At 52.8% G+C, this 15,140-nt stretch overlaps 1 protein-coding gene across 2 annotated transcripts in view; it reads left to right on the forward strand.

Moving 5' to 3' along the window:
* The window catches only part of LOC128972469 (Krueppel-like factor 5), a 30,980-nt gene that overhangs the window by 14,244 nt on the left and 1,596 nt on the right, over positions 1-15,140 (forward strand). The window contains exons 2-4 of one of the 2 annotated variants that reach the window (XM_054388472.1): positions 1,052-1,099; positions 5,679-6,576; positions 10,830-10,889. In XM_054388472.1, the coding sequence (XP_054244447.1) occupies positions 1,052-1,099; positions 5,679-6,576; positions 10,830-10,889 (1,006 nt within the window). The remainder of the gene's footprint in view (positions 1-1,051; positions 1,100-5,678; positions 6,577-10,829; positions 10,890-15,140) is intronic. The other variant, XM_054388474.1, reaches the window with a different exon arrangement.

The raw sequence follows: 15,140 nt of genomic DNA on the forward strand, positions 1-15,140 counted from the left end.
GACATCTCCCACCTCCCTGGGCAGCCTGGGCCAGATTCTCACCACCCTCAGTGTCAAACATTTCTCCCTTCCCTCCAATCTGAATCTCTCTCTTCGAGTTCAAACCATCACCCCTTGTCCTGTCACAATAGACTCTGATCCATAGTCTGTCCCCAGCTTTCTTCTGGACCCTTGAAGTCCTGAGAGGCCACCAGAAGGTCTCCCTCAGGCTTCTCCAGGCTGAGCAAGCCCACCTTTCTCAGCCTGGCCTCACAGCAGAGGGCTTCCAGCCCTCCCATCACTGCTGTGGCCTCCTCTGGCCCTGCTCCAACAGCTCCATGTCTGTGCTGTGCTGAGGACTCCAGAGCTGGCCCCAGCACTGCAGGTGGGGTCTCAGCAGAGGGGCAGGATCCCCTCCCTCCAGCTGCTGCCCACACTGCTGGGGGTCAGCCCAGGACACAGCTGGCTCTAGGCTGAGAGTGCACAGTGCTGGCTCATGTCCAGCTTTTCACTCCCCAGCACCCCAAGCCCTTCTCCATAGCACTGCTCTCCAGCCCTTCCTCTGCAGCCTGGATTGACGCTGGGGGGGGTTGCCCTGACCCAAGGGCAGGACCTTGCCCTTGGCTTGGTTGATCCTCATGAGTTTCACACACATGGGTGGTTTCTGCTTGGTTTGGGAGCCTATGGGGGTTGGTGGTGTTCCACTGTTTCACATCCCAGGGATGGGGGGCTGAGGGCACCACCCATCATCCTAGGGGCTCATGCCTGGCACAAGCATGGCCCCATGTTGGGGTTGCCTCCACCCACTGTAGGGGGTGCCCCAGAGGCAGGAGGTCACTCTGGTCACACACTGCTCCTCACCCCATGGTAACCACCATCTGAGCACCATGCTGGGAAGTTGTTGGTGACAGTGGTGGGGACGTGCCCGCTGATGGGGTGAGCACCTTGAGACCATGGATGCTGTGAGGGGCTGAGGAGATGGTGGGTGAGGTGGTCCCTGGCCCAGGGGTTGGCTGGGGAGGGCTGTGGGGGTGGTGGCTGCCCCACTAACCCTGCCCTGTCTGCCCCACAGCTGCACCCCATGAGGATGGAAGGACGGATGCCGCCGCTCATTCTCGAGGTGACTCTTCCTCATCCCTCCCTCTGCATGCTCCTGTCCCTGTGGTGAGAGGTACTGCTAAAACCCTGAAGAGATGCAGCTGGGACTTCCCCCCAGCCCAGCCAGCCCCCCTGCAGGTCCACTGGCCCTCATGGTGGTACCTCTGCTCCCTCCTTCCAACCCCACAATGCTCCTCCTGCTCATGGTGTCTCCATCAGTGCAAGTCACCCAGGTGGCTCCATAGCCATCTCCTTCATGGCTTGTGTGTCTCCATCAGTTGTTCAGCCTGGAGAAAAGAAGGTTCCAGGGAGACTTTGTTGAAATGTGTAGACATGGCACTTCAGGACATGCTTTAATGGCTGTGGTGGTCTTAGGTTGACAGCTGGACTTGATCATCTTATAGGGCTTTTCCAACCAAACTATTCTGTGATTCTGTTGTGGTCTTGCAAGACTTCAAGGAGCTGACCAGAAAGCTTGGGACAGACTTTTGAGCAGGACCTGCTGTGACAGGACAAGGAGTGATGGGAGATTTAGGCTAGAGAGGAGGAAGAAATGTTTGACACTGAGGGTGGTGAGACCATGTCCCAGGTTTCCCAGAGACGGGAGATGCTCCATCCCTGGCACCATTGCAGGTCAGGTTGTTTGGGACTCTGAGCAAGCTGCTGAAGTTGCAGCTGTCCCTGCTGACTGCAGGGAGTTGGACTGGATGAGCTTTAAAGGGATCTTCCAACCCAAACCATTCTATGCTTCTAATTGGATCCCCATCATTAGTTGAATCTTCACTAACTGTGAAAGGAGCCATGAGTGGCAGCCAGATAGAGACACCTGCAATCAGGACACTTGAGTTGGGTCCCACACAGACATGTCAATGCTGGTCAGCCCAGGTGTGCTGACCATGGGCCAAGGAGCTGGTGTTGGGTCAAGCATTGGCTGGGAAGTGCTTAAGGAAATGGTTTGTGCCCCTCAGTTCAAGAAAGATGTTGAGTTGCTTGAGCATGTCCAGAGAAAGGCAACAAAGGTGGTGAGGGGTCTGGAGCACTATGAGCAGCTGCTGAGGGAACTGGGGTTGTTTAGCCTGGAGAAGAGGAGGCTCAGGGGTGACCTTATTGCTGTCTACAACTACCTGAAGGGAGGTTGTAGCCAGGTGGGGGTTGGTCTCCAGTGACAGAAGGAGAGGACAGTCTCAAGCTGTGCCAGGGGAGGTTTAAGCTGGATGGTAGGAAGAAACTCTTCACAGAAAGAGAAATTGGCCATTGGGATGGGCTGCCTAGGGAGGTGGTGGGGTCACCATCCCTGGAAGTGTTCAAAATAAAACTGGATGAGGCATTGGTGCCATGATTTAGTTGATTGGGTGGTGTTGGGTGATAGGTTGGACTGGATGACCTCAAGGGTCTTTTCCAACCTGGTTAATTCTGTGTTGGGTGTCAGCACCTAGCATGAGCAGTGCTGGAGGGGGCTAGGCTTGCTGAGCATTTCTGGGCCACAAATAGAACACCCCTTCCTGCCTCTTGGAGTGCCCCTTCCTGCCTCTTGGAGTGCCCCTTCCTGCCTCTTGGAGGGCCACTGGTGTTGTCAGGGTGACGTGGGGATGTGTGACACATCAGCGTGTCACAGAAGCCTGGATGCCAGTGGGACGGGGCCCTCCTTGCCCCACTCCTGCACACCCCAGTGTGGCTGCAGCTATGGCCAGGGCTGGTGTCTATCCCTTTTGGGTGAAAGTCTGTCGCCCTTGCTCTGCTGACCAGCTGCCCCCCAGCACCCCCACTGCCCAGAGCCATGAGGCTGCTCAGGATCAGAAGTGGATTCGTCAGGCTCTAGTGGACTGGCAGGAAGAAGACTTTGCTCTGCAGGTAGGGGTGGTGAGGAGAGAAAAGGAGGCTGGGAGACACCAAACACAGGGACAGGCAGCAAACAAGGGGACCCTGGCTCAGAATCCAAGGTTTGGATTTAGAATTCTGGCTGAGATTGCAGGTTGTGGATCCGAATTTAGGGTCTCCATGCCTTCCTACATTTAATACAGATAGATACCAAAAAGAAATTCTTTACAGTGAAGGTGGTGAGACACTGGAACAGGTTGCCCAGGGAGGTTGTGGATGCCCTCTCCCTGGAGGTGTTCAGTGCCAGGCTGGACAAGGCTTTGAGCAACCTGCTCTAGTGGAAGGTGTCCCTGCCCATGGCAGAGGGTTGGCACCAGATGATCTTTGAGGTCCCTTCCAACCCAACCCATTCTATGAGTCTATGAATAATGTACCTGCCTGGTCACCTGACACAGAAGGACCCACTGGAGTCGTGTGTTGGGGTGAGACCTTCCCCTGGGAACTGAAGGTGAGAAAGTGAAATGCCAGAGATAAGGGAAGTGTAGAAGTCGAAGTCATCCAGCACCTTCCCCCTGCCCCCACTCCTGGCAAGTGGGACCTTTCACTGCTCAGGTATGTCTGGCATTCGGGGCCTCTGGTACTGCCTAGAGCAAGCTGACTCGCAAGGGTAGCAGCAGTGTGCCAGTGTGGGTAAGAAGGGCTCAGCTCCAAGGCTTTGGCATGGTTCCTCTGTGGGCAGAAACCCAAGATGGACATTGCAGAGGGGAACTATAGAATGGTTTTGGTTGGAAAAGGCCTTTAAGAGCACTGAACTCTACCAAGTCTGGTGCTAAACCATGTCACTCAGCACCACATTTCTGTGTCTTTTAAACCCTTGCAGGGATGGGGATACAATCACCTCCCCGGGGAGCCTGGGCCAGTGTTTGAGAACCTTTTCAGTGAAGAAGTTTCTTCGAATGTCCAACCTAAACCTTCCCTGGTGCACCTTGAGGCCATTTCCTCTTGTCCCATCACTTTTTACAAGGGAGAAGAGACTGTCCCCGCCTGGCTCCAGCCTACTTTCAGGGAGTTGTAGAGAGCCAGAAGGTCTCCCCCTGAGCCTCCTCTTCTCCAGGCTGAACAACCTCAGGTCCCTCAGCTGCTCCTCACAAGGAGGGAGGAGAGAGAAAAATTAAAAGTTTGTACCAGTCTCCAAGAACTCAGTTGAGGGTCTCTGGGTCTCTCCCCTGCCTCTCCTGATGCCTCTGCTTCAGGGTGTGCCTGAAGAAGGTTTTCCTCCCTGGGGCATGGTGGAGGGGATGTGTGCTGCCGTGAGCAGAGGTGGTTGGTTGAGGATGTGACACAAAGTGAGCTTGTAGTGCCAACATGTGGCTTCCTTTCATGAGGACGGGCACTTTGCAGGACCTACACGTTCAATGAGGACAAAGAGGGTGGAGGACACACCAGTGGAGTCCCAGTGCTGTGTGGCACTCCCCAGGCCTGCTGCTCTGGGCTTGTAGCTGTGTAGTGAGGGTGTATTTGTGGCACGTCCCCATGCTTGGGAGGGAGCCAGCTTACCCATGCGTTGCCCTCACGGCTTGCAGAGGTGCAAAGGTTCTCTGAATTGGCTGGAAGCACAGGTGATAGGTTTCACTGGAAAGGGGCAGGAAGTCTCTTGGGCCCTGGCCAGCTTTGTTAAGAGCAATGAAGTTGCAGTAGGGATGACTTTGGCCCTGTTGCACTCCAGTGACATAGTTCAGAGCTGTGAAAGCCTGGGCTGAAGCGTGCAGGGTGTGGGCTGAGATCAGCTTGCTCTCCTCAAGCGGGCTGAAGGCTCTGCCAGGGAAACCTTGGTGGTTTTGCCAGCTCCTCTACATATGAATGAGGCTAGGAGGGCTTTGCAATGAGCTTGACACATGGATAACCACGTAATTAAAGGCTGTAGCTTTCTGGAAGAGCATTAGTGCTGGTATCTTTAACCACAGAGAGCAGAACTTGAGTCATCAAATGCCAGGGGATGAATTTCCTAGCGGATTGCTCCACTGGGTTGCTGAATTTTTGGGCCTGGATCCAGTGGGATGAACCAGGAGGGGAAGAAACCTGCCAAGTGGTGACTGTCTGAGCTAGAGGTCCTGTTAGCTTGGAGGACCCAGACTTATACAAACAGCTCTACAAAACTAGAATCAAACCAAAGGTTAGGTGAGGGCTGAGTCACTTGACCCAGACAAGAGAGGGGCTGGCCTAGCAGTTTCCATTTTTGGCTTCCAGACCACTGAACCAATGGCCACATCCCCTAGATTTCTAGGGCTGAGCCCAAATGATTCTCAGTGAATTGGAGACATCATCCTAAACTGTTCTCAGTTAATTAAAGGACAAAATGCAGCACAGCTTAGCCTGTTGAGTTCAGAGCACATCTAAGGCTTCAGATCCAGCATGCCCCAAGCAGGAGGCCAAGTGGAACAGAGTTCCTGATTTCATCCCACATCTAGTGTTAAATTCTCCTGCCTGTGACCACAGCTCTGTACCCAAAGCTTGGCTCCTCTTTACCAGGCTCTGTATCTCTCCTGACTGCATCCTGTGCCCGGCTTACCCCTTGCTAGCAGTGCAGAGAGCGGGGCAGCAGGGCAGAGGACAGTGATTCACTCCTGGGGGGAGGTTCTGGTTGAGTCCCAGGCTGAAGCTAAAGCACCACAGCCCGGGACCCCTGGGCCGTTCTTGCCGCTCTCCGTTTCTCAGCGCTTGCGGAGGGTCGGGGCGGCAGCAGCGGCGCAGGGGGCTCACTCCTGTGGGTGCTTCTGCCGCAGGCACGGTCTGAGATGGACAAGTACCTTTCCAACGAGGTGCCAGCCATGCCCATGGGCCCGGACAAGAAGTACCGGCGGGAGAGCGCCTCGGTGGTGGACGAGTTCTTCTCCACAGAGAAGCCCAGCTCCACGCCCTACAGCGTGAACATCAACGTCATCCTGCCCGACACCACCCACCTGCGCACGGGACTCTACCGCCCGCCCAAGCCCATCGGCCCCTTCCCGCAGATCAAAACAGAGCCTGGCACCAGCTTCGCCCAGCCCTGCTCCTCTGCCTCTGCCCCCACGCAGACCCTGCCCGACTTCACCAGCGTCTTCAGCATGCCCCAGTCGGTGGCGGTGAACAACATCTTCATCAAGCAGGAGATGCCCTCCGAGATCCCCTTATCCGGCACCCCCCAGCAGTCCCACCTTTACCAGATGCCTCTGGGCAGCGCTGACATTACCACCTTGACGTCCTCCTCCCACAGCACCACGGCCATCAGCAGCCTCAGTGGGGTTACCATGTCCACGGGCAACGCCATGGCCAGCGTGGTCCACAGACCTGCCCAGCCAGGAGGGCTGGTTAAGCAGTACCCTCATGTCTCCCAGGGACAGGGAAATTTCAACATCTCGGGGCAGTTCTACCCTGCTCCAGGAGTGAGCCTGCCCCCTTCACCTCCCAACTCACAGCCTGGCAGCCCAGAAAATCAACCTGAGCTCATCAACACCATCTCTCCCCCACCATCCTATGAAGCCACTTTTGGACTGAAGTTGGTCCAGTCATCCCAGGTCCCCCCGGTCCCCAACGGCCTTGGAACCCTCTCCCAAGGGCACATTGTCATGCAGCCCCCCAAATACAACAGACGCAACAACCCTGAGCTGGAGAAGAGGAGAATCCACCACTGTGACTTCCCAGGTATGCTCCTGGGTGACGTGGGACGATTTGGGGTGGATTTTTGGAGGATTTGTGCTCACTGGATTTGGGACCAGGGGTCTTCTTGACACACTGAAGCTGGGGGCTGCTTTTGGACCCCCACCATAGTTCAATCTGAAATAATTTTTTCTTCATCATGAATCCCAGAATGGTGAGGGTTGGAAGGGACCTCAGGGAATCATCCAGTCCAGCCCCAAGGGAACCATGGAGCTGAGTGAGAGTCCCAGGGAGGTGGTGTTCCTACCACCACCAAGGCAGCAGAAGAGGTTGATCATGCCAGGGCTAGCTGATGCCTTTGTCCTCCCCTTCCCTTTCCTCTTTGGGGAAAAGCAAGCCTGACTCTGAGAGGCAGAGGAGCTCCTGCAAAGCCCAGGACCTCCTGGAAATCTGCCTTAGCTGCCTGTCTCACTCTGCCTTTGTCTAACCCTGAGCAGCCTCATCCTCTCTGCAGCTGAAACCTCACTGATGTTCCTTCTAACCTTTTCCCTCCCATGCTCCCATAATGGGTGGCAAACCACCAAGTAATCTCCACAAGCAGCCTTTATGGTCTCTCTAGAGCCCCAAGTTCTCTTCTTCCAATGAGGCAATGAGCTGACTATCTCTGTGTCATGCCCTTCAGTGGCTTCATGTACTGCATCAGAATGGTTTGGAAAGGCATTTCAGGGTCAGGATCAGCCCAGAGCTGAACCTGTTCCCTCTGGGTCACTTCCAGGCATGAGCATGTCCATCTAAAGACCTGCCATGCCTTGGCAGGAGAAATCTTGCAGGCTTTCCTGCAGAGAGCTTGTGTGACCCACAGCTGCAAACTTTTATTCACAGAATAGAATCACAGAACTGTTTTGGTTGGAAGAGACCTTTAAGATCATCAAGTCCAACCAGGAACCCAGCACTGCCAGGGCACCACTAAACCATGGCCCTCAGCACCACATCTCCATGGCTTTGAAACCTCTCTAGGGATGGGGAGTCCACCACTGGGCAGCCTGGGCCAGGGCTTGACAACCCTTAAGGGGAAGAAATGGTTCTTCATGTCCAACCTAAACCTCCCCTGGCACAACATGAAGTGATTTCCTCTTGTCCTATAAGAGGAAACCCTACAACCATCATCGTAGGCTCCCCTCAGCTACCAAAATCTTAGCACACAAACCCACTACACAAGCCTGGGATGTTCTCATGTTTTTCAGCAGAAGGTAGCTGCTCTGAACACCAGATTTGCAATCTGTCCTTCCTCAAGCAATGTCCAAAAGCAATGCATTTCAAGCTTTATGGAATGCTAATGCATACAGAACATGTCACACAATCACAGAATGGTTTGGCTCGGAACATGCTTTAAAGACCTTCTCTTTCCAACCCCCCTGCCATGGGCAGGGACACCTCCCACTAGTCCAGATTGCTGAAGGCCTCATCCAACCTGGCTTTGAACACCTCCAGGGAGGGGGTATCCACAGCCTCCCTGGGCAACCTGTTCCAGTGTCTCCCCACCCTCACTGGAAAGAATTTCTTCCTAATCTCCAGCCTAAATTCCCTCTTTCAGCTCAAAGCCACTGCCCCTCGTCCTAGCACTGCAAGCCCTTATATAAAATCCCTGCCCAGCTTTCTTGTAGTCCACTTCAGGTACTGAAAGGCTGCTCCAAGGTCTCCCTGAAGCCTTCTCCAAGCTGAGTAGCCCCAACTCTCTCAGTCTGTCCCCACAGAGGAGGTGCTCCAGCCATCTGATCATCTTCAATCTTGTTCTCTCTGAGAGAGAAGAAGAAACCCCTGTGAGGGCAAGGTGAGGGCTTGGAAATCACCCATCCTTGTGCAGGACCTCCCACCTCCTGGGCACAGCCCCAGCTGTGGAGCTGCTGGGGATCAGCAAACAGCTTTCCCATGGGGGTGTGTGACTGAGGAAAGTCATTTCCTAGCTGTCTCCAGCATGATTTATGTGCTGCTTCCGTGGCTGTAGGAGGGCAGCCCAGAGCCCTGTCTAGCCCAGATCCTGTCCCCGGCAGTGACCCGGCAGAGTAGATAAGAACAGGACACGTTCAGAGAGATCTTTCTGTGCTGCCACCTTCCCAACCCTCTGGCAACCTGCAGGTTAGGGACTTTCTGAGCCAGGAGCTGCACCCATGTTCTTGTGGTTAAGAGGTTGTCCTGGATTGTTTACCTTCTGTTGGCCATGGTGGGAGGTGGATTAAGAGTGTAAGTGGAGCTCTTCTCTGAGACAGACCCCTCTGAACCAGTCAGAGCAAGAGTCTCGTCCTGCAGGTTGCTTTACTGAGGCAAATCTTGGCTCTTCTCAGCAGGATTTTTGGTCTGCCTGGGAAGGCAGGGACACACCTGCAGAAAACCCCTCAACCTGCACTGAGTAAACACTGGGTGGCTCGGTTGTGTGTACGTGCAGAGACACAGCAGAGCTTCTTCTAATCCTTCACAGCCAGGTTCAGCTGGAGGTGAAACCAGTCAGGAGTGATGGCAGGGGCAGCAGGTCTCACTGGCATGGCTGAAGTGACAGGAGCCATCTCCCATCCACCCCGCTGACTGGAGGGACTGGGGAGATCTGTTTGCAGAGCTCCAGTCCAGGTTCCAGGTGGTGGCCCCAGCACCTTTTCTTCAGCATGGTCACAGGGGAGTGAAGCTCAGCCATGATGTACTCTGGCTTCTCTGTGCTGCTCCCTCTGGGTTTGGAATCTGCTCTGAGTGCTTGGCTGGCTTTGCTTTGATGTCCAGCAGGGAGGCAGTCCTTGGTCTCACCCATACTCAGCTCTCTTCTGAATGTCAGAGACCTCAAGAAGCTTCAGAGCATCAGTACAAAATTGAATTGGATCACCAACCCTTAACTCTCCTACCAAGGAGGGTCAAGGTCAGGTTGTTTGGGGCTCTGAGCAGCCTGCTCTTGTCACAGATGTCCTTACTGACTGCAAGGGGGTTGGGCTGGATGACTTGTAAAGATCCCTTCCTACCCAAACCAGTCTGAGATGCTATGATTCTAGACCATGGGGAGGGGAAAGGCAGCTTGGCTGCTCAGGAGGAGGACAGGACAGAGAGCTGATCTCCTTCCAGAGGCTTCTTTAGGCTGTGTGGAAACACTGGAACAAAAGCTATGACAGTGTTGTTTAGGTAGGAGATAAAAATTCAAATTTTAACAGACTGGTCAAAGCACACCAAAGCAGGACCACAGAGGCAGCAGAACCTTCTCTAAGCTTTATCTCACTGACATAAGGAGCCAGCAATGATTCATTTTGAGGTGCCTGGTCAAACTTTCACTGAAGTCACAGTGTCTCTCTTAAGAACCTTGCTGTTGTTGCTCATTTTCTTGAAAACCCTTCCCTCTGGCTTATTCTGGAGCCTGAAAGCCAGGCTGTGGCTCCACGCTGTGCCTGGGGTTTCCTGCTTCCTGGAGCATTTTTACCACAGCTGCTGGGGCTGGGACTGTTACAGAATACATCTTAGAATCAGAATGGTTTGGGTGGGAAGGGACATTTGAAGGTCATCCAGTCCAACCCACTGCAGTCAGCAGGGACATCTGCAACTGGAGCAGGTTGCTCAGAGCCCCAAACAACCTGACCTGCAATGGTTCCAGGGATGGGGCATCTCCCACCCCTCTGGGCAACCTGGGCCAGGCTCTCACCACACTCAGTGTCAAACATTTCTCCCTTCTCTCCAGTCTGAATCTCCCTCTTTGAGTTCAGGCCCTGCTCAAAAGTCTGTCTTCAGCTTTCTGATTGGTCCCTTGAAATCCTGAAGGTCTCCCTGGAGCCTTCTCTTCTCCAGGCTGAACAACTCCAACTCTCCCCACCCTGGAACTATTGCAGGTCAGGTTGTTTGGGGCTCTGAGCAACCTGCTCTAGCTGCAGATGTCCCTGCAGACTGCAGGGGAGTTGGACTAAATGACCTTGAAAGGTCCTTCCAACCTAAACCATTCTATGATGCTATGATTCTCTCAGCCTTTCTTCATAGAAAAGCCCATAGAAAAGGCCTCTTGTGGACCCACTCCAACAGGTCCAACAGGATCTGAAAGTCTGTGCCCAACTCTTCCCCCCAGTTAATTCCCAGCACAATGTCCAAAGGTGTCAAGGTGGTGTAGTGAAAGCTGATGTGCTGCCAAGGTGTAACTGCTGGAGAGCAAATGCTCTTTAGCTACTGCTGAAACAAAATGGGTAGGGCCAGGCTCATTTGCATTCACCTCAACTCTCCCTCTTCTGGGTTGGTTTGCTCCCCTTGCTCAGAGGGAAATTGTCTCTTTTCTCTTTTTGCAGGTTGCTCCAAAGTTTATACCAAGAGCTCCCACCTGAAGGCACATCAGAGGACCCACACAGGTAAGAGCAGCACACAGCAGGAAACTCTGCCAGCCTGCACTTCTCATGCTGTGCCTGTTAATGGTGATGATCATCTAACTGAGTTAATTACCTTCATCCACAGTGGTTATTTGGATCAGGGGTTCAGCTATTGATCTTCCTGTTAAAAGAAGTGCAATGGTTTATACTGACTGCACTCTGCTGTGTGCACTTGCTTGCCTTCTGGAGGGATTGTCCAGGATTTAGAGGAACTCTTGGAGGCTCTTTAGTTGATGGATTGGAAGGAGGAAGTGCCCACAAAGCTTGTCCCACTCTGAGCTCTCTCCTTGGAGCTCTCTAGAATCTTCCTCACTCTCAGCTCTTCCATCGAGCTCTCCCTCACCCTAGCCAGGTCTGGTCCTCCTTAGCCTACAGAAAGGTTGTGTAAAAGCCTTGTGTCAGGCAGCCCTGTGGTTCCCAAGGAGAGGGCAGAACCACTCATATCTCCTTATGTACCATCCACACAGGCCTCTGATGCCCAGTGCTTGTCCTCTTAGCAGCTGCCAGTGGGGTAACACTGGAGCTACCAGGTACAGAAGGACTCCAAACATGCAGAGAAGGGCTCCAAATGTTCAGAAGGGCTCCAAACATCCAGAAGAGCTCTAAACAGATGTGCAGAAGGGTTGTGCCCTCATTTCAGAGGGCAAAGTTGCCCATGAGCTACCTTGGCTGATGTAATCAGGGTCACTAGCACAGAGAAGCTCCCACCACAGCCAACTTCTCTGGGCGAAGCTGAGCTCAGTGGCACTTGTGCATTCAAGCACAGGTCTTCTCATTAAGGTATTTATTATACCTGAAACTTTATCAGATCCTCAGGTAGTGCAGGAACCATCAGTGCCCTCATAAATCTCTTTTATAGAAGGGCTGATCTTTACTGAAAGCAATTAAGCTGGCCCAGAGTTCACTTCTCTCTTTTATTAACAACGAACAAACCCCATCGTGGGGCTGGGAATGGGTCCTTGCACTTGGCTCTGTTCCCTTTCCCTCTTATCAGCCCTTGGAGCAAGCCAGTGAAGAATTTCTCTTTGTGTGTGAGGTACAATATTTTTTGGCAGGGTCCTGGGGTAGGAGCAGGCTGGAGAACAACACGGAAGGGGTGGAGGAAAGAGACAGGAAGGACATTGTCCTGGCTCCGAGAGCTGGGTGGTGACAAGCATTGGTCACAGCAGCAGCCTGTGTTCAAGGCTACTGGCTTTAGGATGAACTCTCTCTTTTTAGGATGAACTCTCTCTTTTTAGGATGAACTCTCTCTTTTCTCCTTCTGTCTGAGCACAGGTCTGAGCTCTGTGCCCAGCACCACCCTTCCCAGTCATGCTATAACGATGTAGAACATCCTCCCCAGGGGGGTGGTTGAATCTCCATCCCTGGAGTTGTTTCAAAGAGGCAGAGATGTTGGTGCTGAGGGACATGGTTTAGCACCTGACTTGGTAGAGTTAGAGAATGGTTGGACTCAATGATCTTTTCCAGCCAAAACGGTTCTGTGATTCTATGAGCTAAATCACATCACAGTTATCTTTAAACTGTAGGACACCCAAACTGGAACTCAGGAGGTTACATCTGAACAGGAGGAGAAAATTCCTTGTTGTGAGAGTGCTGGAGCCCTGGAGGCTGCCCAGAGAGGTGGTAGTCTCCTTCTCTGGAGAGGTTCCATTGTTATCCTGGGCAAGCTGCTGTGGGTCCCCCTGCTTTAGCAGAGGGGTTGGACTGGATGATCTGCAGAGGTCCCTTCCAACCCCCACCTGGGATCCTGTGTGATTCTGTGTATCTAGGCAAATTTTGGGCTCTTCTGGAACCCAATAAACCACATTTTCCCAGGTTTCCCTGTAGCTGGCTTGGAAATCCAAGTGTGTTTGTCATCTCCTTCTTCACTTGCTGTAAGAGGTGAAGCAGGATGTGACCTGACTAGTCAGGAAAACTGGTGGGCATGTGTTTGGGCTGAAAAAGAAGGGGATCCAAACCAGAGAGTCATTCACAGGCAGCTTAACTCTGTCTATATCCATGTTTTATTTCTGAGGCTGCAGCACCAGAGCTGAGTCTCTGTCTCTAGAGCTCCTCAAATCACAGGCTCACAGGATGTTAGGGGTTGGAAGGGACCTCTGAAGATCATGAAGTCCAACCCCCCTGCCAGAGCAGGACCGTAGAACCCAGCACAGGTCGCACAGGAATGCATCCAGACGGGTCTTGAAACTCTCCAGAGGAGACTCCACAACCCCTCTGGGGAGCCTGTTCCAGTGCTCTGTGACCCTCACAGTGAAATTCTTCCACATGTTGAGGTGGAACCTCCTGTGCTGTAGTTTACATCCATTGGCCCATGTCCTATCCCAGGGCACAAGTGAGCAGAAGCTGTCCCTTCCTTCTTGACACCCAGCCCTCAGATATTTATTAACATTTTTTGAATCCCCTCTCAGTCTTCTTCAATTCTATATTCATAACATGTAAACACAAAATAGTTTAAGTGAAGGTTGGATGCCTTGGAGGCTTTGCTGTGTGACCTGCCCTAAGTAGTCCTGCTTTGCAGGACTGGATGATCTCTGGAGGTCCCTTCCAACCCCTAGCATTCTGTGATTCTGTGATCCCATCTCTTGCCAGCCACCAGAGTGATTCCTCATCTCCATCACTTGCAGGGTTAAAGCACCCTTTTTTCTCCATTCCTCCCCTGATGGCAGGCAGGCTCAGCAGTAGATGATCTCCAAGATCTTTCCTTGTGGTTTGCCTGTTGCTATGGGCTGGGCTGTATTCCTCTCCTGGAGACACCATTCATTTCCTGGGTGCCATTGTCAGATTAAATATCTAACCCGGTGGCTGCTCCCCCACCTCCTGGGGGCTGGGAATGCCAGTTTGGGTCCTTTGTTTGAGCTTGCCCTGCCGTGCTGTCCTGGGAGATGGAGCCAGCTTGGGGGACAATGGAAAGCAGTTTGTTTCTCTCCTGGAAATCTACCTGTTATTGTTTGAAACTAAAAGGCCTTGGTAGGGGTGACCCAGCCAGGTGACCTGCGGCTTGCGTGGTGCAAATCCTGCCTTTGTCTCAGCAGCTAACACACACCCTGAGATCCCAGACTCACCTGCTTGGAAAAGACCTTCAGATCAGCCAGCCCAGTCATAGCTCAGCATCTCTCTGTACACAGCTGTTAGACCATGACCCTGAGCTCCTCATCCAAGTGTCTTTTAAACACCTCCAGGAATGGGCACTCCACCACCTCCCTGAGCAGCATGGGCCAGTGCCTGATGATCCTTTCAGTGAAGAAATTATTCCTCATGTCCCACCTAAACCTCCCCTGGTGCAACTTGAGGCTGTTTGCTCTTGTCGTATGGCTTGTTCCTTGGGAGAAGAGACCAGCCCCTATCTGTCTCCACCCTTCTTTCAGGGAGCTGGAGAGAGCCAGAAGGTCTCCCCTCAGCCTCCTCTTCTCCAGGCTGAACAACCCCAGGTCCCTCAGCTGTTCCTCACCAGCCCTGTTCTCCAGATGCTTCACCAGCTTCAGAACTTTTTGAGGGAGCCTTGGGAGATGGTTGAGGAGTGGGATGCAGCCTTAGCACCCTGTCTTACAGATGATAGGGATTGGAAGGAACCTCTGGAAATCATCAAGTCCAGTCTCCCTGCCAAGCCACACAGGAACACATCCAGGGTGGGTTTTGAATGTTTCCAGAGGAGATTCCACCATCTCTCTGGGAAACCTGCTCCAGGGCTCCTGCACCCTGACACCAAAGACTTCTCCTGTTCAGATGGAACTTCCTGGGTTCCAGTTTGGGTGTTCTACATCTCTAAACAGTGATGTGATATAGCTCATAGAATCACAGAACCATTTTGGTTGGAAAAGCCCTTTAAGATCATCGAGTCCAACCATTCTCTAACTCTGCCAAGTCAGGTGCTAAACCATGTCCCTCAGCACCAGCATCTCTGCCTCTTTTAACCAACTCCAGGGATGGAGATTCAACCACTTCCCTGGGGAGAATGTTTCACTTTGAATCATTTTGGTTGCAAAAGACCTTTAAGATCATCATTAAATGAAGATCATCATCATTAAGTGAAAGAAGTTCCTCCTCACGTTTAGATTGGAACTTCTTGCGGTCGAGCGTGTGCCTGTTCGTCTCCTCCAGGTTCACGTGTCTGTGCTTTCAGAGTCTATCCCAAGAGACTGGTAGATCTTCCCACGTCCTCAGTATTTGCTGTTTCCTGGCCAAACCTACCTTCCTGCTTAGCAGCCAGGCTGGGGAACATGTTGGAGCAGGGCA

This window comes from Indicator indicator, chromosome 17 (assembly GCF_027791375.1).
Source record: "Indicator indicator isolate 239-I01 chromosome 17, UM_Iind_1.1, whole genome shotgun sequence".
In the NCBI taxonomy this organism is placed as follows: domain Eukaryota; kingdom Metazoa; phylum Chordata; class Aves; order Piciformes; family Indicatoridae; genus Indicator; species Indicator indicator.